Source organism: Protobothrops mucrosquamatus, unplaced genomic scaffold (assembly GCF_001527695.2).
Source record: "Protobothrops mucrosquamatus isolate PMUCROS unplaced genomic scaffold, P.Mucros_1.0 scaffold928, whole genome shotgun sequence".
NCBI classification, from domain to species: domain Eukaryota; kingdom Metazoa; phylum Chordata; class Lepidosauria; order Squamata; family Viperidae; genus Protobothrops; species Protobothrops mucrosquamatus.
This window is the reverse complement of record NW_015387179.1, coordinates 83,630-108,385: the sequence shown is the minus strand read 5'-3', so window position 1 is coordinate 108,385 and position 24,756 is coordinate 83,630. Positions and strand designations below refer to the sequence as shown.

Sequence of the window (24,756 nt, the reverse complement as noted above, 5' to 3'; positions counted from 1 at the left end):
AATACGGAGGAGATGGATTGTTTAAGTTTAGACTTTGGAGTTAGAGATATTAATATTTGTTTACTTGTATTTGAATATCAGCCTAGGTTGGTTTGGGAAGTCCGGGGGGTGGGGGGATGGGATATAACATTGTGTAATATCTGTGATGTATTTCTTTTTTTTTTTATGATAAAAATAAAAATTTTATATTGAAAAAAAATAAAAAATCACTGTCCATCTTGAGTACATAACGGAAGGAGGAAGCTCTAGAGTTCACACGGTTAATATTGTATGGAACAAAGCTTGACTGAAACTGGATGTTCTGGTTTGGATACCACGGAGCCTCCTCCCAGAAGGTAACAAGGAAAACAGGTCGTGAAGAGGATGTGTAGTATCCCAGATAATCTTACGGACCCTGCTCAAGCAACGCTTCTGTGCTATGTCCTGGATGGGAGGGAGGGAATTTAGGGTGTGTTCACCTATATATTTCATATTCCAACTGGAATTAATCCAATTCCTTACATCCTTTAATGATAAGTGACTTTTGGTCCCATACTTCCAAGAGAGGAGAGTAGTCAAAAGCTAGAAGATGCACATCTCTGATGCTATTTTGTTAATATAAAATGAAAGCTACTGACAGTTGTTAGGTTTTAAGGAGCATAACTGCAAGAACTTCACACCAGGTGTCAACATTGATTTGAAGATTCCTCCCACACACACAAAAAAAATTAAAAGGTGGAACATTAAATAACAAAGGGACTGAGGTAAAAATGAAGTTTTTCTAATTTCTCACTAGCATTTAAACTGAAAGACTGAGGTAAAAATGAAGTTTTTCTAATTTCTCGCTAGCATTTAAACTGAAAGGTTGCTTCGAGTAAAACTACATTTTTATACTACTGTTTTGCTTTTTAAAAGCATTTGTGGGGAGTGGGGTTTGAGAAACTTACTCTTGATTAGTTGTGGAAATCTTGCCAAATATTCTGGTTATTGCCTCTCTTAAAAGTGCAAGATCGAATCTGGGCCTGTCACTGGAAGCAGAGATTAACTCTTCCAAGCTTTCGGACTCATGCTGGAGCCCATCTGCAGGTAACTTCTCTATATTGGAATATGTGCTTTGGGCTATTCTGTGAGTCGTGTATATTCTGGGACATGTATATTTGCCATCATTTTCTTAAAAGTATTACTTTCACTCATACAGAGCACTAGTACCAGTGCACTCTGATTAGACTGAAAATGTTTAAATGCCATCTGCCATAGAAACTAAGCCACCAAAGCTGTTTTCATAGTAATAAACATTATTTCTGTAACACTAACAAATGTTTTGATAGAAGCAGAAGTGTGCTTTTATGCTATACTAGACAACCCATATCCCATTCAATCATTGTTTCAGAGATATTTCCTTACCTAAACAGAATGACAATGTGTGGGCAAAAAAGCAGTGGGATCTGCAGTGACTTCCTGCTGGCTTTCCCATTGAGTTTTCTCATGGGAATCTAGCAGGGAGCATCAGAAATCTTCCTTCCTTCCTTCCTTCCTTTCCCTCCCCTTCCCTTCCTTCCCTCCCTCCTTTTCCTTCCATCCTTCCTTCCTTTTTCCCCCTCCCTCCCCTTCCCTCATTCCTTGCCATTTTGTCACAAATTTCCTTACTTGCCTATCTCCCTCCCTAGAATTCCTGCTAGCTTCTCATTTATATTTCTTTTGGGAAGCTTGCAGAGAAAGTCAGTGCAAAGTCAGCAGGAAATTGTAAGTGTAAAGCCAGCTGGCAGGTTAGTGGTTGCCGCCAGGCAGGTTAGTGGTTGCCGCCAAATGTGGGAGGAAGCAAGGTAGCACATAAGGTTGCAGGTCAGAAAGAGGTGCCACCTCTTTCTGGGAAGAGTGTGTGGGTATGTGCCAGAGATGTGCAGGTCGGGGTGGTACATGAATGGGCAGCATACTGTAGTTAAGTAAGAGTGCCCTGGGGTGCAGTATAGGTGCTGTGCAGATCAGGGACGGTAACCAGGACAGCAGCAGGAGTGAAGAAGTGTCCCAGGGGTATATAAATGGTTACTGTGTGGGTCAAATAGGGCATGTGGGGGCTGCATGGGTCAAGAAGAATGTATGGAGGGGGGTCAAGAATGTGTGAGAAGTACCACACAGGTTGGGGATGGCATTGGGTGGGGTTAGCATGGGAAGGGTACCTGGGGGTGCTTGGGAGTGTGCAAGAGGTGCCTTGAAAGTTAGGGACGTGTAGGTGGTGGGTCCAAACGGTGCTGTGTTGGTTGGGGAAGGCACAAGGAGTTAGCATGGGCTGGAAAGGATGTTAGGGGTTCCTTCTTGCCTGTTCTTTCATCATCCCTCTCTTCCCCTTTCCAGCAGACAGGTAAGTGGGAGCAACTGGGTGGATGAGGGAGTAAATGGATTGTGAGACTAGCTGGGAAACTGTCACAAAAGTTTGAAAATGAAAATCACATGACCCCAGAAGCAGCCAGTAACACTGAAGCAGCAACAAAATTTCATTCCTTAAAGTCATTAATCCCAAATTGTGGACACACTTCATAAGTTAGCCCATTTGGAGTATCTTGATTTAAACATAGTTGCCTACGATGCATCATTCTGTCCAGTTAAAAGATCATGACAATTGTCTGAATTGTATTTTATATTTTATATTTTCCAACAATTATAAGTAACACCTCTGACTTATTTTGTAGACTTCATAAAGTGTTTTTAAGCTTCTGAACACATAGGAATACAGAATCTAAATTGTGTTTTGAAGTAAATTTGCAAAACTGCTTAAAATCCTATAGAGGAAGAGGATGACAAAGAAGGTGAAGTAAACTGCATTTTATTCCTTCAGTTCATCGCAATTGGATCAGCATACAAGAAATGGAAAAAGGATTAGATTAGAAAGGAATGGTACAAATAAATAGCTAGAACTGTAGAGCTCATATCAAGGAAACAAAAGCTCAAACACTAGTAAGATATGCTAATAACAATAAAAGGTCGTTTTGGAAATAAGAGTACTGAAAAAAACAATCAGAAACCAAAAAGGTGGAACTGCTCAACTCGTCTTCTCAAAAACAAACCCTGTTCCACCAGAAAAAAACAAGGAGCACAATGATAGGGCAGGATTGAACTTGAAAGTGATAAAAACATGGCCAGGAAATATATATTTAATCTGAGTTTATATCACCAAGACCTGATGAATTGTACACTAAGATACTGAAAGAATTAGGATAGATGATCCTCTGATGGAACCACTGTGATCCTGGAGAGATGGCAAGGGAACTGTTTGAACACTGGTAAAAAGAAAACTTCAGCATTCAATAGTCCAGTCAGACAGACATTATAGAGCAGACAATTAAAAAGAAGTATGTGTAAATGCCTTGAAAATAGTGTAATTACCAGAAATCATATATCTCATTTTATCATGTCTATCTCAGTTAAGCATTATTTGACAAAACACCCCGTGCTTTTGATTCGTAAGCAGTTAAGCATGGGCAAAATCGCATGAACGGATACCTAACTAGTTCACAAATCATAGTGCAAAAGTGGCCATCGATAGTTCTTTCTCACACTGGAAAGACGTATTAAAAATGTGAGTCCTAGATTTTTTCCCAAGTCTTTTGTCAGGACAACTTAGTTTCCTCTTGATCTTCCATTCAGAGGTCCTTGGCCGAAAAATAGGTTTCATCCCTTTTGATTAAATTCTCCCCCACCTGAGCGGGGGGGGGGGGAACAAAAATAAGAAAAATAAGAATATGCTCCACTCTGCGCTGCTGGCCGTTGTGATGTCACAACGGATCGAAGAGTTTGAAGACTCCACCTCTTCGTCGCGATCGCCTTGCCTTACTAGTTCTTCGCCTTTTCCTCTTCCTTTTATTCCCTCCTTGTGCGCTTATCCCCGCCCCTTTCCCACCCACCCTGCCCCTCCCCCGGCGCGAGATAGCACGCACGCGACAGCTGTGACGGTGTTAACCAGGCCCTCGAAAACTGACTCTCTTAATCACCCCCTCCTCGTCGGGAACCCTAGTTTTTTTTTTTCTTTTTTCCCGCGCGCTACGCACGGTCTCTCCCTTCCTCCCCGCCGTAGGGCGGTGGCGGTTGAATCACCCCTTGAGGTGTAGGAACAACGCCGCCCCCGGAGGCCGCTGTTCAGGCGGGGGGGCGCTTCCCCTCCAGCCTCAGCCCCCGTGGGGCGGCCCAGGCTCGCAGCACGGAGCTTCTCTCAGTTTCGCTCCGATCTCTCAGCGCCCCGCTTCTCTCCCTACTGCTGCCCAGCAGGGAACGGAGGGAGAGGAGTGTGCCGGGCAGTGCGGCGGCTCCTTCTCGGCATGTCAGCGGCTGCCCCGCAACCACCATCTCGGGGTGCGGAGAAGAGTAATGGTGGGGCCTGGTTACTCGAAGAGAACCATCGGGAGCCGTTCCTGCTTCCTTCCGGCCAAGTAACTGAAGCTTCCCGGGAAAGTGGCTCCGCCGAGGGCTTGCAGTTGCAACGACAGCAAGAGGACAGCGAGGACCACGACAAGTGGCAACGGGGGAGGCCGCAGCCGTGCCATGTAGTCGAGGCACCGCCGCCGAAAGAGAATCCCTGGACGCGTTGGAAGCCTCCCCCCAACTCTGGTGGTAGTTTATCTCCTTCCAACGCTTCCTCGGGCGGCGAGTTAACTTCGCAGGACCCGGGTGAGAAAGGCCGCTGCAGGTGGCGGGGAGGGGGGGTGGCGATGGTGGCGGCGGGAGGTGGGAGAAGTTGTCAAATTGAGTAGCAGCGCTCCTTTTTTTTTTTTTTTTTTTTGGCTTAGGGATGTCGAAATGACGGCGTTTCGCTCTCAAGTTTCTTTAAAGCTCCTCCTCCCTTCGCCTTTAATATTGACCCCCAAGTAACACGAGCTATGGAGGAAAGGCGTGGGGTGTTTTGTCAAGCCGACCTTAAGAAAATGTGCCCTTCGAAGTTAGGCACGCGGTCAGATTAGGAAAGTGAGTGTGAAGGGGTGTGGCGTATTCAGGGCTGTGGAGTCGGAGGAAATTTTGGGTACCTGGAGTCGGAGTCGGCAAACAATGCACCGACTCCGACTCCTACTAAATTTAGATTGGAATTTTAAAAAAAAGCAAGTTTAAATGTCCCAATTCACAAAAAGTTATAATTAATGACTTCTCTACTGTAAGAATAAAGACCAATGCATGCAGTGCCTCACGTAACCGCAAAACGAACACGTTAAGTGACCGTGAAGAAGCGTGCTTTTCATGTGCATGGAATGTATAAAATACATTTGCATATTAATACAGAGGAGTCGGGGAGTCGGAGTCGGAAGTACAAAAAACTGAGGAGTCGGAGTCAGAACATTTATCTACCGACTCCACAGCCCTGGGCGTATTTGGGAGTTATGCGAGACTGAAGATTGGAAGGTCTAAACCAGGGGTAGTCAACCTTGGCTCTTTTATGACTCATGGACTTCAACTCCCAGAATTCCTGAGCCAGCTAAGCTGGCTCAGGAATTCTGGGAGTTGAAGTCCACGAGTCATAAAAGAGCCAAGGTTGACTATCCCTGGTCTAAACTGGAAACAAAACTGCTAGAAAACAGTGTTTCTCAACCTTGACAATTTTAAGGCATGTGGACTTCAACTCCCAGAATTCCACAGCCAGCATTGCTGGCTGTGGAATTCTGGGAGTTGAAGTCCACATGCCTTAAAATTGTCAAGGTTGAGAAACACTGCGCTAGAATTTGTACTTGATGTTTGGAGGTCTTGGAGAGCGATCCTGGAGATGCGACGAAATACGTCGTATGGTTCAGTGTTTTTAAATATTTCAAGAGAACCAAACACCACACATTTTTAATATGGAACAACTTGCGCTTTTCCTGTTTTAAAAAGAGAATATTGCGATAAAACGCGGTTTAAGAATATTTGATGTTTCTTCTGACATTTCATATATTATAAATCTTAATGATATCTGAGCTTACTGGCAGGTGGCGATGTATTACAATCATTATTACAGTCACACTAGTTTCATCCCATTTCAATATTTGGTGTTGTCATTGAAGGAAAGGGTAATGGAATGCTTATCTGAACTTTAATTCAAACGTTTACCATATATACTGAATATATTCATAGCAATAGAGTGAATCAGCTTGCAAAGCATTTTTTAAGTTTTGGAGGAATATTGATATTCTGCGTGAAGCTTAAGAAAATACTTGAAACTATAAATAACTAGATTGTAGATGATGGCTGAGCCAGTAATTATAATAAAGTATGCTTAAGGTTTTGGAATAACAGAAGTCTCTTCTAGTCACCCTGAGTCATAGAAGCTTGCTGAGTGATTTTGAGCTAGCTATTGTATCAGCCCAATAGGTTCTATATTTTATTTTGGGATGGTATATGTTCCTTGATTTATTTGGTATTACAGTAGAATGTTTCTAGTTCCTCTTGTATTATAAAGCTACACCTTTTTATGGAAATCTAGAATTCTGGAAGAACCATTAGGAATTTAGTTCAACCTCTGCACTGCACAGGAAAAAAAAATCAATTAAACCATACTCAAGAGGTGGTTTTCCAGAGACGGAAAGCCTACAGTCTCCACTGTTGTGAAGATCTAAGAAATAGGAATTTATCCTGACATTTAAATAAAATCTAAGTAGCTCCAGTTTATGTAAAGTATGGCCATGTAGTTTCTGTTTATTTTTCCTATGGCACCTTTTTATGTCCCTTACTACTGACATGTCTTCCTTTGGTTTTTTCTTTATATTGAACATCCCAACTTCCTTCTGTCTCCCCATAGAGCATATTCTCAAATCTGTATCTTTGTCACCCTCTTCTGAGTCTATTCTGACTTATCGTTCTGGAAATGAGGTACTCAGTACCCCAAGTGTTGTTTTTCTGATGCAGAGTAAAGTAAAGATTTCATGTGTCTTTCATACGGTATTCTTGCAGTCCAGAATTGCATTAGATTTATTTATCTCATCCTGCTAGTTCATGTTCAGCTTCCTGTGAATGACTGCACCCAAAATTATCTGCTGATATAATTCTTTACTTTCAAGCCATAAATCCTTTATTTTTTGTGGTCCTATATTTTCTCTCCCCAAATGTAATACTTTACATTTTTCTCTGTTGAAAAACATTGTATTCTTCTCAATCTAGTTTTCCAATCTGTCAAGATTAAATTACAATCTCATTCTATCATCCTGGGTATTGGCCAAATGTCTCAATGTAATATTATCCACACATTTGATGAGCAGCACACCAATCCTGTTATCCAGGCCATTAATAAAATAAGACTAAGACTGATTCCTGTTAGATCCCACCGGTGACTGCTATCCAAGTTGATGCTGACTTTAGTGCAATTTAGTCAGCCAGTTGTGAATCTATCTTTCTGAAGTGTTGCTCAAACTACCTAACAGATTATCACTGTGAAGGTCATGTGGAGTCTTGTCCAAAATTTTATGAAATCCAGGTAATGTATATCCACAGCATTCCTTTTATCCATGGACTACTTAGCCTGATATAAGAGATTTGTCCCACATTATCTATTTTTGACAGTGCCATGTTTTTACTAGCAACACTGTCTTTGAGATGCTTATAAGTGGCTTGATCTATTATTGCCTGTTCTGACATATTTCCAGGGATTGATGTTAGGCTCACTATAATTATTGGGATCCTCTTTTTTTCCCTTCTTGCAAAGGTGGACTATATCATTCTTCAGTTTTCTGGTACCTTTCAACTTTTCTAGTAGGAATCCCCAAATAAAATTATCAAAGATCCTAACTGCTCTTCAACCAGCTCTTCTTTTAGTATTCTGGCATGTATTTAATGTGACCTATGTCTTGAAGGCATTCAAATTAGTATAAGATCTTTTACTACATTCTTACAGATCTGCATCTTCTCCTGTTATGTTTATGTTTGCTACTCAAACAATCATTTGCTTTGGATATAAACATAAAGACAAAATGATAATTGAGTTCTTCTGCTTTCTCTTGATAATCTACTTTCTTGATTTGCAGTAAGCAGTGAGCCTACACTACCTTTATTTTCCTTGTGTTAGTGTATTTCTAGAATCCCTTCTTACTGGTTTTGCTGTTTTTAGCTAGCCTAAGTTCATTTTCTGCCTTCATTCCTACATTTCTGAGTAGAAACTTTGTAGACTTATCCTTCCATTTCTGATAAGCTTTCTTTTATAGTCTCAGTTTTTTCTGAAGCTGCCTCTTCAACCATATTGGCTCATTAGATATTTCCTAGTTTTATTTAGGGCTAGGAAAGCCTTTGCATTATTTCATGCTGTACTCCAGTTGCACCCTTTCCTGAATCAGGAGTCCCTATGCTCAGTCACTCATGCCCTGGTCCTCTCACACTTGAATTATTGCAATGCATTCTACATCAGGCTATCCTTGAGCATTCAGAAGCTACAACTGGTGCAGAGTGCAGTGGCGCAGGCAGTTCTTAGAGCCCATAGAGAAGGGGTGTCAAACTGCCAGCCCACGGGCCGGTTTCATCATACCGAAGGCGTGCCCACGCCATTGCCGGCAATGCAAAAAGAGTTGCGATACATTGTGTCATGTGACGTGGCGAGTTTGACACCTGTGCCATAGAGTGTCCCATGTTACACCTCTGTTCCGTGAGTTTCAAGGGCTGCCTGCCTTCCATGTGCAATCCAAAGTGTTGGCCTTTAAAGCCCTGCATGGCATGGGTTCAAGCTATCTGAGGAACAATCTCATCCCAATGGAACTGGCCTGCCCCATCCATGTCAGCAAAAGGGAGATGCTGCGGGCCCCATCGGTCAAGGAATTTTGACTGGTGGGGTCCAGGTGAAGAGCCTGTTCTGCTGTGATGCCTGCCTCTTGATGTAAAAACCGTTCCCACCCTTCTGACCTTCTGTAAGGGACTGCAGACCTGACTCTGCTTGTTGGGCCCCAATGGGGATGTATCATGCTGGAGGTGGTTGACAGATTAAGAGAAGATCCCACCTACCTCCAAATGTATCCTGCTTCCTTCCTCCTCTCCATATTCATTGAAATTTATTACTGTTATTAGGAATATTTATTGTTCATGGTTTTATTGACTTTTAATGTTTGTAAGCCACCCAGGGTCGCGTCAAAGTGAAATGAGTGGCAAACAAATCAAATAACACAAAGTTGCACAAAGGTCCTTCTGGCCTTTGCTGCCACTCATTCCCCAAACAGGAGGCATGAGTTTAACCATCACTACTACCATCTCTGAGTCGCATAAAGATTCTGTTTGGAATAGGAATAGGAATAGAATAGAATCATGGAAGTCTTCTAGTCCAGCCCCCTGCTCAAGCATTTAGACAAGTGACTGTCTAGTCTTTTCTTTAAAATCTCCAGTGATGGAGTGCCCACGATTTCTGAAGGCAAACTGTTCCACTGGTTAATTGTCCTCACTGTTAGGAAGTTTCTCCTTAATTCTGGGTTGCTTCTCTCTTTGATCAGTTTCCAACCATTGTTTCTTGTCCTGCCTTCTGGTGCTTTGGAGAGTAATTTGACTCCTCTTCTTTGTGGCAGTCCCTCAAATACTGCTATCATGTCACCTCTATTTTTTCTTTTCTTTAGACTACCCAAACCCAATTCCTACAGCCCTTCTTCATATGTTTTAGTCTCCAGGCCTTTGATCATCTTAGTTGCTCTTCTCTGAATTTTTTCCAAAGTCTGAACATCTTTTTTGTAATATGGTGATCAAAATTGGTTGCAGTATTCCAGGTGTGGTCTTATTAGGGTTTTGTAAAGCGGTACTAGTACTTCGTGTGATCTTGATTCTGTGCCTCTGTTTATACAACCCAGGATTGTATTAGCTTTTTTGGCTGCTGCTGCACACTGCTGGCTCATAGTGATCATCCACTAGGACTCCAAGGTCCCTCTCACAGTTACTGTTTTTGAGCCAGGTCTTGCTTAATCTGTACTTTTATCTTTGATTTTTCTTAGCATAATCTCATTTAGAACAAGAGATGAAAAAATCACCAGACCTAGGAGAACCTAGTACTTAAAACAGTCTTGTTAAAGTTGAACTGAAGCTTGGTATTTCCCATCCAAGCTCCCACTGCTTCCGGATATTGAGACAGCGTATTAAGTGAGTGGCTAGATGTGGAGGGGTATAATCACCATACTGATGATACTCAACTATGCCATTGGATGACATCACCTAACGATGTCATGTAGATTTTAAGTAGGAATAAAGATAACCAAGCTCTGCAAAATCCTGCATAGCAGAGACTGTGAGCTGAACCTCTCCTCCCTCCCTGATCAGCACTGCCTGGGACTGACCCTGGAAAAAGAAGAAAATCAGTATAGGGTAACCCATTCCCAACTCCTACCCCAGCAACCAGTCCCAAAGGGAACTATAAGTGATAAGTAAAATCACTATAAATAAAAGACATATGTTATCCACCATTTTGTTATCTTCATTGTCATTTCTAAGACTATTGCTTCTGCCTGATATCATGGTTTTCTTTATATTTTATTTTAGCCCTTTTTTTCTACTGTGCTCTTTGTCTTTTATTACTTAGAGCTTGCATATCCTTTGTATTTTCAGCTATCAGAGTAGTCATCAGCATAATTCATGTCACTGAAATTTCTCCCTTCAATTTTAAAACCACACTTATCGCCTTCCAATCCAGCTTCCCTTGGTACATAGGTTGAATAAATAAAGGGAGTATACAGCCTTGTTGCACTCCTTTGACAACCTGGAGCCATGTTCTGTCCATATTCTCATCTGCAATAATGTCTCATGTTCCTCTGCCTTTTCTAACGTTTGAAATCTGGTATCTTTTTTTCCATGTAGATCTCTAATCAGCGTTGGATGATCCTTAACATCACTTGCTAACGGTATTGTATTAACATGTGGTGTTAAGGATATGGTAAGACAGTTTGCACACTATGTTAAGTTTCCTTTTATGGGGGGGGGGAGAATTGAAAGGTAGATTGATCTCTTCCAATCTGTTGACCACTGTTTCATTCTACAGACTTGCTGTTGCTGATATAGCTTATTTAGAACTTTACTGATTCTTCTTTTATTGCTTGCCATAATTCACTGGATATTCTGTCAGTTACTGTAGCTTCCTGTTTGGTAATGACCGGAATGCTGATCTAACTTCATCTTCTAGTATTAGAGGTTCTTGTAATTAAGGAATATCTTTTAAGGTATTCTGAATGTTGGCATCTCTACTATACATTATTTCAGCATGCACTTTCCAATTTTGTTAGATCTCCTTTGAATTATTTACTAGCTGTCGATCAGTGTTCAATTGAAGGTTGGAATGTCTTTTCCAATGTCTCTTCCAACAGCTCTCTCGAACTCTTTGTAAAATTTCTTTCTGAGATTTTTATCTTTACTGGCTTTGGTTTCTTTTCTCTTCTTACCAATTTCTATGATTTCACCTGAGAAGAAAGTTTGAGAAGAAAATTTGCTTTTTATCTGTTTCTTCATGTTTGGCAGTCTCTTCTCATATTCATCCTTAACAACTTCTTTGTGTTCATTCCATAATTCCTATGCTTCTGTATCAGTGAGGTTCAGGACTTCAAAGCATTTCTTTAAATGATGGGTTCAAGATTGTGGAAACTGACTAGCTTTCTTCTTCTTTAGCTTAACTTGCAGCTTGCATATAAGAAATTTGTGATCTGATCACAGTGATTACCTAGTCTTTGATGGTATAAATTTCTGTATATTTATCTGGTGATGTCCATTTATGGAGGCATTGTGTTGGTTTGGTTGAAAGTAGTGTTTGCTATGCAGAAAACATTGGAATGGCAGAAATTGATTAGTCAGTCTCTTTCTTCATTTCAGTTCCCTAAGCAGTGGTATGTGTATGAAGGGTTGAAAAGCACTGTAAAAAAAAAGTATAAAAAAAATGTAAAAGTGTAGTGGGGGGGGGATGAGCTAAAGCGACGGTGGCGCCACATAGGCCTGTGGGAGAGTCAGCTGGAGCTGCGATGTTGTCAGCGCTGCTGAGCGCCCAGGATCAGCAAGGCACTCCCACTGATTGGTACACAGCTCCAGCTGATTGGTGCTTCTGGGAGCAGAGTGCAGCCTTGTGGAGGAGGAGTCAGCTGGAAATGCACCAAATAGAAAAGGAGGCGGAGGCAGAGAGAGGAGAGGATATAAAAGGAGGAGGTTTTGGTGGGAGAGGGAGAGAAAAAAAAGATGTCGGGGAAAGAGAAGGGGATGGAGAAAGAGAGATGGAGGAGAGGCGTTTTTGAGATAAGCAGACGGAGAGAAGGAGGTAGAACAGTGCAAAGATTAAAGTCAGAAAAACAGGCACAAGTTTCCCATTAAAAATGTGGTAGGTATAAGTAGTCCTCAACCTACGACCACAATTGAGCCCAAAATTTATGTTGCTAAGTGAGAAATTTGTTAAATGAGATTTGTCCCATTTTATAATTTTTCTTGCCACATTTGTTAAGTGAATCACTGCAGTTGTTAAATTAGTAACACGGTTGTTAAGTGAATCTGGTTTCCCCATTGACTTTGCTTGTCAGAAGGCTGCAAAAGGAAATCATATGACCCTGAAACATTGCGACCATCATAAATATGAATCAGTTGCCAAGCATCTGAATGTAAATCACGTGGCGTTGGGGATGCTGCAAAGGTCATAAGTGAGAAACATGGTCATAAGTCACTTTTTTCAGTGCCATTGTAACAGTCACTAAGTGAACTGTTGTAAGTCTAGGACTGCCTGTACTTTATCACTTTTTTTTGTCACCTTGCTAGGCGACTGACGGTACTCGAAGATTGCCATATCTTAAAAGTGGTACAATTTGTGAAAACTTTGAAAAGCACTGACCTAAACCATACAGTCAAACATTAACCAAGTTAGATGTCCATTACCGGAGTTGAGGTTACATATGTTTCCATTGAAACAATGTATATTTTTAGTATTTCATTTTTTGCTCTTTAACTGGATACCAGTGTCAAGGAACCTATTTAGCCAATAGGTCCTAACTTACTCAGGATTATGTAGTGAAAGTAATTTAGATAGGACATTTTTTATTTTGCTTTAGAAAATTTTTGATCAATAACAAAAAAATTCTTGTGAATGTTTGCTAGTATTACCATTTGAAAAAATACATTTATGACTATATTTGCAACTGTATTTTCAATATTATTTATTAACATATGAAACTGATTTTAAGAAAAAATAAAAATGAGAGTTTTTTAATTTTCTCACTTCCTCTTCTTTCAAATGCTTCCCAGACATCTCAAAACTGTTTGTGAGAGCCCTAGTAATTGTAGTGCCATTGAATGGCAGTGGGAGCAACAATCTCTTGTAGGTTTTTTTGGGGTGGGGTTCCATTTTCTTTATACCACAATGTACAAAAACTTTCATCTTTAGAACATTTAGCAGCTACCTCAGTTAGTGACCATTCACAAATATATCAGTAATAAAGAACCCATTTTTCAACTAATGTACTTATTTATGACTAAATTTTGTATGCCTGACAGAAACGCATACCGGAGTGAGAGTAATGCTATTACAGTTGTTAAAGAACTTTATCTGAATGAGACTGTCTCTCTGTCTCTTTCTCTTTTGAATGGAATGTGATTGCTAAACAAGTGAGACAAAAAAACAAATGATAATTATATTCTATCTATGCATTTCTCTAGAGCAGACATGTCAAACTCGCGACGTCATGTGACATCATGAGACGTGTCGGAGCTTTTTCCCCATTGGCGGCAATGGGGTGGGCGCGGTTTCCTGGTGATGCGTTCAGCCCGTGGGCCAGCAGTTTGACACCCCTACTCTAGAGATTATCCATTGTTTTTGTCTATTGTTTTTGCCTATTGTTCCTAATAGCCTAATTTTAGTGCTTTCATTAATTAAGATTGTGGGATACCCGTGCTTTGTAATATATTTGTTTGTTCCCTTTTGAAATACTTTCATAATTCAGTGCCATAGAGACTATAAGATGATAATTACCTTTTTTGCAATGTAGACCTATGTGTCTTTATGCAGACCCAAATCTTGGTTGGTGCATGTATTTTTAGTTAACTATGTACAACAGACTTCCTCAACTTGATGCCCACTAGGTATGTTGGATATTGAAATGTTCACTTAGTATAAAAACATGATAGGGAAACAGATATATAACTTGCAGCTTTAGTTTTAAAGTTTAATAAAATGTATGATGACATGGGTAAAGAACTTATAAAACTATTGTTAAGTATTTATAAGTACTGTATTTCAGATTTTTTTAAAGAAACCATTAATCTTAAAATATGTTGGTAAACTATTTCACAAATAAATTATGTACAGATAATTTGGTGCTATTCATACCTACTAAATATACAGTACTATTCAACTCAATCATTTTAAATCAGGCTTTAAATCAAGCTTCAGTGATTTAACTACTTTTCCTTTATTTTAGAACTGCAGTGTTCTACTAAAGTCATAAAAGCAGGAAAGTTGAAGATAAAGAAACCCAGTAAGGCATGTATTGATACAATTTAAGTTAAATATTCTGTTATTAAAAAATCAGTTATTGTGTGTATATTTATATTCTGACTTTCATTATAAAATGTATATAGTTACCCTAAACTGTTTGTCCACTATTTTTAATTACAAAATAATTTTAAAAGGCTTAAGTGTATTCACAAGATTTATGCTTCGGAAAAAGGCTAGTATTGGTGAGTATTTTTATTGTAGCTAAGTGCTAGAATTGTTTTAACCATTTATTGATTGGTATTTTTAGAAAAGTATTACATCCAGGAGTTAGTTTGATTAGAAGTATGCTTAAACAAAATAGAGACTTATTAGAATAATCTTTGCATAGTTAGATATATTCAGAAAATATGGTTCAGGCTGTTAAATTGAAGAAGTCATTCACTACATTAAGTGCTTCTTTAAAAGTCTGAGAATGTTTGCTCAAATTATTTTCTTGGAATGGGATTAAACTACATTTGTCTAATTGTTGCCCCTGACTCTTCCTCCTGTTCTTCAAGAAAATTCTCTATGCACCTAGTCTTCCTTTTGCACCATTGAGGTACAAGAGCATTAGTAGATGCTCAACAAACCCGCCCAAAAGAATTTATAGTTTGATTATTAAGTGAACTTTAAAGATTCTGCAGAATACAATAGGCTTTGTATTTATAATCTCAGCAATTTTAGAAATATTTGCAGCAAACAGTATGTACTTACATAGTATTTTTGACTTTATCCACTTTTTTAATGCAAGTATGGCCCTTGTGAACCAAATGCAGTTCATTTAAAGACATGAATTCTAAATTCTGTGTTAGAATTTTAAAATGATCTATTTTTTCTTTTCCTAAAAATGTGTTTCCTTTCCATATTCCATGTCAATTCCTCATGAGAAAGTATTCTTTATAACTGCACTTTCCTGGTGAGAGTAAAATTTTGGTGCTGTTAGAGTTAATGGATTTGACCTTTTCCAATTGAAGGCTTCCAGAGTTCTATACCTATTAGCCAACACAGTGCTCAAAAAAGCCAACACACTGCTAGGCTGCATTAACAGAGGGACAGAATCAAGATCATGTGAAGTGTTAATATCACTTTACAATGCTTTGATAAGGCCACACTTGGAATACTGCATCCAGTTTTGGTCATCACTATGTAAAAAAGATGTTGAGACTCTAGAAAAAGTACAGAGAAGAGCAACAAAGATGATCAGGGGACTGGAGGCTAAAACATATAAGGAACGGCTGCTACAATTCGGTATGTCTAGTTTAATGAAGAGAAGGACAAGGGGTGACATGAAAGCAGTGTTTCAATATCTCAGGGGTTGCCACAAAGAAGAGGGAGTCAAGTTATTCTCCAAAGCACTTGAAGGCAGGACAAGAAACAATGGATGGAAACTGATCAAGGAGAGAAGCAACCTAGAACTAAAGAGAAATTTCCTGACAGTTAGAACAATTAATCAATGGAACAACCTGCCTCCAGAAGTTGTGAATGCTCCAACACTGGAAGTTTTTAAGAAGAGACTGGACAGCCATTTGTCTGAAATGGTATAGAGCAGGGGGTTGGACTAGAAGACCTCCAAGGTCCCTTCCAACTCTAGTATTATTAGTATTGGTATTATTAATATTATTACTATTAGTATTATTAGTATTAGTATCTCCACTGCTGAAAGAGGAGGACATCCTAATCCCTTAAAGCTCATTCCTCTCTGCTTTGAGAAATGCATTCATAATTTCTTTTATTTACTACTTTGAAATGTAATCATGGCTTCCCTTTTATGATTATGATTCAGTTACATCTGTCAAAGACATGTACATAAATCACGTCTGGACTATTTTAAATAAGAAAGAAAAGAAACATTGTTCTTATTCCTGATGGTTTACTTCAGGTAAACTGCCTTCACCTGTAGCTGTGTATTCAATGCTATCAGTCTTTTTCCCCCCGTAATACAGACATGTCAAACTCGCGATGTCACGTGACGTCGCGTAACGTATCGGAGCTTTTTCACTGTTGCCGGCAATGGGGTGGGCGCGGCTCCGGTATGATGAAACCGGTCCGCAGGCCGGCAGTTTGGCACCCCTGCCTTAATACATCTTTGTAGCAACAAATGAAAAACAACAAGAATAACCCAGTAATTTATTAGGCAGATCAGCAGATGATAAAACTGTTTTTTCCCCTCTGGTGTGCTTAAATGCTTTTTAGTCACAATGCTTCATTATCATTTCATTCCATGCAGTATAAATTAATGATAAGGATGTGTCTGGTCACTAATACTGTACTATTTAATATAGAATACGTTCTGGGGGAAAAAGACAAGCAAATAAAATAGAAAACAAATGCCTCATCAGCTATATTCAGAACAGTCAGAAAACTCAAAATGACACCATTCAGAATGGCTACACTTGGTTTCAGCATATTTGATTCTGATCTAATAGACCAGGGGTGTCAAACTGCCGGCCTGCAGACCAGTTGCATCATGCGGAGGCCGTGCCCACCCCAGCTCCGGCACTGCAAAAAAAAGTCGCAATATGACGTGTCACGTGACACGGCGAGTTTGACACCCATGTAATAGACTTTTTTCTTGTCAAGAAATAAGAATGCTGTAATTTCTTAATATATTTTTTGTGATTCACAACTGCATATGATTTTAAGGGACTTGACTGCCACTTCTACCATGGCATTTTTTCCACATTACTATGGCAGTGCTGTTAAATTCAGAAAAATTAATTCAATCCTGCCCATCCCCAAAATCTATGTAGAAAATATGTGAATTTATGCCTTTTTCAAAAGCGGTTTCAGGTTTTAAGTATTACTTCAGTTCTGTTCTTAAATTCCATATTGTCTCTTTTCCTCCTTAGATATACATGTTTTTAAATATATATAACCTTATACAGTAAGGGTACATTATACTTAGGACTATTGCAGCATTTCTGCAGTTGCATTGTCAACATTTGGGGGCTTAGCAACCAGTGGGTTTTTATGACTATTACAGAGCCCTGCAGTCATGTGATTGTCATTTACATGCTTCACAGCTGGCTTCCATGAAGTAGAGTCAGTGAGAAGCCAGCAGTAAAATTACAAATTTGGTCATGTGATGTCTCAGTTAATGACAGTGCTTAACCATTGTGGCAGAAGTGAAGTTGTAAGTCCGTCATGAACCATAATGTAACTCATCATTTAGCAGTGGAGTTGCCAGTCCCAATTGTGGTTGTTAAGTGAGGACTACCTGTATTTGCTGTGCATCTTGTCATCCTGCTGTAATAGTGAAGACTTGTTATCTGTAATTTAATTGCTATAGTGTGATTTCATTGACAATTATGAAAAGTTTCCTGCTTGATTTTGAATAAATATTGTATGGACAATAAATTGGCTTTTTTGTTCCTGCAGGCAAATTATTTCAATGATGCAACAAATTGGCCAACACCAAGTGAAATTGCAAACTCTGAGGTAAGTTCATTTTTGGGGAAAAAATGCACCACAGCTGGTTATAGGATGGGTGGCTATATAATTTTAAAAAAATAAATAAAAATAAAAGATCTAGTATGCTTGAAGATAGCTGAAGAAGCTGCTTCTGTGCTTAACAAGGACAATTAGAAATTATAAAAAATTAAAGCTTTCTGTAATCATTTTGCAGCTAGTCTCTAGTTGCTGATCTTGGTCACTAGCATTTTCTTAGCAAGAGAGCTCAAGCGTCTGTTTTAGAAGTGAACATGAATGGGTAAGAAAGTATTACGGTAGTTTAAAAAATGCAAGACCCTACAGCAGGGGTGTCAAACTTGCAACAATACGTGATGTGTCGCGACGTATCGTGACTTTTTCCCCATTTCCGGCAATGGGGTGGGCGCAGTTTTGGCATGACGCATCCGGCCCGCGGACCAGCAGTTTGACACCCCTGCCCTACAGTGTCTCTATGTATCTTGTTCCAGTGGTGGGATTCAAATATGTGACCAACTGGTTCTCGGTGTGGATGCCGCTTCTGGAAGTCCATTCTGGGCCTGGGCAACAAAAAATTAGCTACCGGTTCTGCCGAAGTGGTGCAAACTGGCTGAATCCCACCACTGTCTTGTTCCCACCATGATATATAAAGAAAAGAATGAATCTTGTTCCCACCATTATATGCAAAGAAAATTAAAATACTGCTCATAGAAAGTTTATACTTAAAGCAGATTTGGAGAAATAATAACTGGGACTTTGTGCAAATTGTCTTTTGGCAAATAAGGGAAATAAGGTCATTTGATTAATAAGAGACAGAAGTACGGATGGAAGAAAATAGGATTTTTTAAAAATATGATTAAATTTAAAAGGCCTCGATTATATGAATATGCTTAAAATTGAGTTCTTACATCCTTTAATATTTTGTTACAGTGTAAAAATGTAAGTAATCAGAATAAAAAAGCTCCAATAAAAAAAGAGAAAGAAGAAAAAAATGAAAAGAAAAATACAAATAAAATAAAGGAAAATTTGGAGATAAATCCAGATATTCATGGAGAAAATGTTAGTGAAGATGAGAGTCCGATTAACAATCAAAAGAAAAAAGGTTAGTCTGGACTAAATTTTATTTGTAGTTTTTAAGTATGGTAAATGTGCATCCACTTGCAGTTTTTAGCATCTTATCAACTTTATTAATGATTAATTGTCCTGGCCAGAATATTGCTACATGTTTTCCTCTCTGTGTATTTAATTGCAACTAATATTTTAGAAATGATTGTATTAGATCTATATTCTCCACAACATTTTACTTTTATATTTTATATTTGAAGGTAATAAGCATAAATGGGTACCACTTCATTTAGATGATATGAAGCCAGATAACCAAGAAAGGCCAGGATCTCAGAACAGTTCAAGGTCCCAGCCAGAAACCAGCAAGCTTGTGCCTCACAACAACAGACGCAATGAGGCAAGAACTAGTATGTCACTTAAAATTCTGGTGGTTTATCTTTCATATGTCGTTGATGTCTGACTATGGAAACTTCAGTTGTGTAACTGCAGAATGTCATTCTTCTGTTTCCAAAAGGCTGGCGAAGGGATAGGGAAAAGCGAGAAGATCATGATGAAGTTTCGAGTGTGAGAAGCGAAGGTGGCAGTGTTAGAGGATTTTACAGAGGACGAGGGAGAGGCAAGGGAAGAGGAAGAGGACGTGGAAGAGGAAATCCACGAAGTATGGAAATAGAAAATAATTAAGAAAGAATGGTATTGAACATATTAAATTGCAAAACTAGCCATAGTTACATGGGTTGCTTATAATATAATGCCAACTCATGGCTTGTTACATGAATTAATTTTATAAACTGTAATAATGAATAACAATTTGAAATGAGCTTAGAGTTTTAATTTGTGAACAGAGTGCTTGATTCATGTGTAACAAGCAATTATAATCTGTTGCTTAATAGGACATTATAGGAAATTTGAAATTTGTGAGTGTGATTTGACAGAGTTTACTCTAAGTTCTCATCTTAATCTATTTTATTTGTCAGAATGTCTAATTTGCAACATTGTACATTTGCCCAGGTTTTGATATAGAATCTGAAAAAGACTTTGTAACATTTCATTTGCGGAGAGATATAAAAGCCAAGAACACATCAACAGTAAATCAATTAAAACATATTGGATACTAGACTAATAATAGTCTGAAAAACTTCTCTAGGAATGAAGTTGGGTATAAAATGATATCCCTCCCTTAGAGAGTCATACTGATCTTTTGTAAAGAGCTTCAGAGCTAGATAATATAATAGAACAGAAAATAGGAATGATTATTGATATACAAAAGCATTCAATGTCCCACTTTTTCTATGCTCAGAAATCTTGGTTCCTCCCCCCCCCCCCAGTTAAATAGCCACATTAATTTTATTCTACAAGCCAAGCCATGAAACTGAACTGAGTCATATACATTTAAGGAAGCTAGTAAAAGAATCTTAAGCCACTAATCCTTGCCCTCTGAGAATAAGAGGAATAGTTGGATATGTATGTATGTATGTATGTATGTATGTATGTATGTATGTATGTATGTATGTTGACAATGACATTATGTCATTGTTAACTCTTAGCAACCAGAAATAGAAAGAAAGAAATTATTTATATTATACAGATGTTTTGCCCTGTGATTTTTTTTCTCGTGTTGAATCAATCAATCAATCAATAAAAGCATTCAAGGGCACTTTTACTTAATCTGCTTTTTTCTTCTGCTAATTTTGAAGTGAACCATGACTATTCATGTGGCTACCGAGAACAATATAGCGAAAGGACTGATCCGCCATTTCAGCCAGATCTTAGCACTAATATGATGTATTATTATGATGATGGAACAGGAGTACAGATGTATTCTGTGGATGAAACATTGCTTAAAGAATACATTAAACGCCAAATGTAAGTAGATTGCTTAATGTATGTGCTACAGAGGGGTGAGGAAGCCAGACTTTAAATAAACTGTCTTTGAAAACCTTGGCTTTTTAATGTATCACTGGAAATCAGTGCTTGTTCTTTTACTCACATTAAGCATTTTCACTGTGAATTTTTAAGAAAGATGAATCCTGACACTCTTTATGCTACAAAACTAGTTCTGCAATTTTAGTATGCTTTACCTTTATGTATTACAGTATCACAAATTCACATGTCTATGACACTTTGTAATTGTGAAATTATCGTGATATAAGATACTTTTCTAAAGAGGTTTTGATGGTTAGTTACTATATTGTATTTGAACTGCAAAAAATCAGAATATTTTTATGCATGGATAGTTATAATTCAATAATAGAAAAATAGAAAAAAATCTAAAAGCCCAATCATATCAAAAACTAATACTGAAGAAAGTCCTATGGATCAGCTTTCAGAGGCAAGGGCTCCCCAAACTTATATTTTGTGCTAATCTAAACATTTTTAACTGTTTTTTAGCGAATATTATTTCAGTGTAGAAAACCTGGAAAGAGACTTCTTCTTGAGAAGGAAGATGGACCAGCAAGGATTCTTGCCTATATCTTTGATTGCAAGCTTCCACCGGGTGCAGGCTCTCACTACAAATGTTAACTTAATATTAGAGGTAAATCAATATTTCTAAATAGTAAGAAATATATATTACATTTGCGCCTTTAAAAGACATCTTAACAAAGCATTTTTTTTAATTTGGATGCTTTCTGAAATTGCAATTTGCATTTAAAATACATGGATTGAATTAATGATTAAAACAATTATTTTCTATTAACAATGCATTTATACTTCATATTTTTATAAAAAATATATGAGCGAGATGGATGGCATATAAATTTAAAAATAAAAATAAAATCTTGCTCAAGAAAATTCAAGCCTAACTTGTCCAACATACCAAGGGAAAATAAAAAAAGAGATCGAATACTATTAAAATATATTGATTGCTTGTTATAGAAGATCATATTTTCATTATCCAGGTAGCTCTCTTTTACTGACTACTCATTCAGCATCCATTCAAAGTTCTGATGGTACTGAACAAGGGCTACTTAACAACTGATCCTCAAAGTTCTAACCCCACAATTATATGATTGCAGTTTGGCAACCAACTCACACTTACTATGATTGCAAAATTCCACGGTCACTTGATCACTATTGATGTCCTTGCCTGCCAACTTCCCCCCAAGCAAAGTCAGTGGGGAAGTCAGCAAGAAAGATCGCAAGTCACTCTATTAAGTTCTCATTCTGACCTTCCCATGCACCATGCCATCCCTCCTTCCTTGTGCTCTCACATCACACCTAAATTGTCCTTCTCTGTATTTCCCTGTTCTTATATGTGTGCACCCAATTGCATCTTCCCTGGGCCTGCCTACAGGCGAATTCAGTTCTCCTTCTCTGGGCCTCTCTGTGCTCACATGCATACACCCAAGTTCTCCTTCCTTGGGCTTCCCATTTAACAACCTGCACATCTTGGGCAATGTCAGCAACCAGGACTGCCTAAATTGTCATGTGACAATGCCATACAATTTAGTGATGGCATATAATTTAATGATGGCAATCCCAGTCCTAATCGCTGTCATAACTCATATATGCTCATATAACTTATATTTTCTGCTAACCTAAACATTTTAACTGCTTTTAGCAAGTATTATTTTAGTGTAGAAAACCTGGAAAGAGACTTCTTGAGAAGAAAGATGGACCAGCGGTCATAACTCATATATACTCATATACAGGTAATATCAAAGATTACCTGTAGAAATCAGGAGTGAGACAATTACATATTTCATTTAAAAAAGCAATTCACCAAACTATACATCAAATATTGCTTATAGTTCAGGGAAAAACCAGCTGTTTCCAAATGGAAATTTGTTTAACAGATTTTTGCAAAATTCAGAAAATCACATCATCTGGAGAAGTGAAAACAAAAACCATCATGAAAAGATCATTCTTTGCTTTGTAAATATTTGTCTATAAAAACAGAAATTAAGCAACTTGTATTTTAACCTAATCTTTGTGTACAAAAGGTAAGGTTCTAGTGTTAAGCATCATTGCATTTTATTTACATGCAGGTTAATTAATATGTTTATTTGTATGATACAGGCCTTAAAGGACAGTACTGAAATAGAAATAGTGGATCAGAAGATGAGGAAAAGGATAGAACCAGAAAAATGGCCAATTCCAGGTCCCTCTCCACGTAGTCTTACACATACAGACTTTTCTCAGCTTATTAACTGCCCAGAGTTCATACCAGGCCAGATTTTTGATTCACATACAGGTAAGGTAATTTTACTTCTTCAACTTGTATTTTAAGGCTCTGTATTTATAAAGACACAGCTATCCCATTTTTATGCAAATGGCTATTTATAAACTAATATTGGCCATTACTGCTTCAATTTTCAATTTACTTCCATTATTTTTTTTTTCACTTCTATTCTTGAAGAAATAGAAAGTAAAAAATATAACTAAACTTGTAAGCTATACTCTCTTGCCTTTTATCTTTATATACTAGAGGCAGTTGTCTATATAAAAGAGGTCATGGTTTCAATCAGAAACTTCCAACTTTCTGAAAACTTTCCTCTATGCAATTATCCTTGACTTTAAGAGGAAAATAAGCATATTTTCAATTGTACATTGTCTCAACTAGAGTTTTGGTTGATGACTCTTAAGCCTCTTTAAGTATTGGTGATGTACAGGGAGTTATTGTATGAGCTTTGGGGCAGACGTAGGATAGCAAAAAAAAAAGAAAACACTGGATTTCTTCTTCATAGATATCTAGTTAGACTAAAGCAATTGCTCCAGCTACAGCATTCTTTTCATGTGTTAGTTTCTGAGCATAACTATAAACTGAATTATTTGTTTGTACGCCACCTACTTTTGAAAGTGCTGAGTACTTAACAAACAGACACATCATAAAAAACAACCTCTTCTACAATGTCTATGGAGATTCTTAGTAATCCAGGCCCTAGATACTTTTTCATGAGGCAACTGGATTTTCTTGTTTTTTTTTGAAGACGTTTCGCTTCTCATCCAGAAGCTTCTTCAGCTCTGACTGGATGATGGGGAATGGAAAGATTTATACTCCTTGCAGGCAGCTGTTCATTTGCATTCTTTTAGTGACTCGTTAGTGCTACCTGGAGGCTTATCTGTGTCCTCAGGGTCACCTGAGTGGTGCAAATGTGTGTGGAGCTTTCTTGGAACTGTTGAAAGCACTGTATTCTAGACTGGAGATAGATGATGTCATATCCCTCCCCCTCTGTTGAGAGAGGGCTGTTCAATTTTTACATAGACGGCCTCTTTGACCCCTCTTTCAAACCATTGGTTTTCTCTGTCCAAAATGTGAACATTGCTGTCTTCAAAAGAGTGGTTTTGTCTTTTAAATGCAGATGAATCTGGTCCTGATGGATTTGTTCTGCTATGTTGTGTCATACATTTATGAAGTTGTTGTTTTATTTCCCCAATTTACAGATCTGTACATGATTCACTGCATTGTACTGCATATAACACATTGCTCAGTTTGTGTCTGGGTGTTTTATCCTTGGGGTGGACACTAAGGCAGAAGCTTATCCAGCGAAACGTTTTCAAAGAAAAAACAATAAAATCCAGTTGCCTTGTGAAAAAAAGCATCTTTGGGATAACGCTTTATATAAAAAAACCAAACCCATCCAGAAAGAATAACAAAAAATCCTGACAATATCATAAGGGATGAAGTAAAACGAGAAGGGATCAGGAGCAGAGATGCTGTTTTCATGATGCACCCCTAGATTCTAATATGTGAAACTTACTCCTCGCAGCACTCTTCTTGGATGGATGGATGGTTTTTATAGCAACAGTTCAAGTAGGAAAAACTAAATTGTGTTGAGCATTAGGGCCTCAACAAAACAGAGTCATCTCATCTTATCATTTTAATAAAGGCATCTCAGTGCTAAGGAGCCTTCAGTCTCCTTGTCTTTGTAAAGGACTCCTTGCAGATTTTA

The 24,756-nt window shown here is 38.3% G+C and overlaps 1 protein-coding gene across 1 annotated transcript in view; it reads left to right on the top strand.

Annotated features, from left to right (window-relative positions):
- Positions 1-4,033: 4,033 nt before the first annotated feature.
- LARP1B (La ribonucleoprotein domain family member 1B) overlaps positions 4,034-24,756 on the top strand; it is a 41,111-nt gene continuing 20,388 nt past the window's right edge. The window contains exons 1-9 of the mRNA XM_015819458.1: positions 4,034-4,638; positions 14,319-14,380; positions 17,753-17,812; positions 18,731-18,902; positions 19,126-19,272; positions 19,380-19,523; positions 20,560-20,728; positions 21,254-21,398; positions 22,883-23,057. Coding sequence (XP_015674944.1) covers positions 4,290-4,638; positions 14,319-14,380; positions 17,753-17,812; positions 18,731-18,902; positions 19,126-19,272; positions 19,380-19,523; positions 20,560-20,728; positions 21,254-21,398; positions 22,883-23,057 — 1,423 coding nt within the window. The 5' untranslated portion in view covers positions 4,034-4,289. The remainder of the gene's footprint in view (positions 4,639-14,318; positions 14,381-17,752; positions 17,813-18,730; positions 18,903-19,125; positions 19,273-19,379; positions 19,524-20,559; positions 20,729-21,253; positions 21,399-22,882; positions 23,058-24,756) is intronic.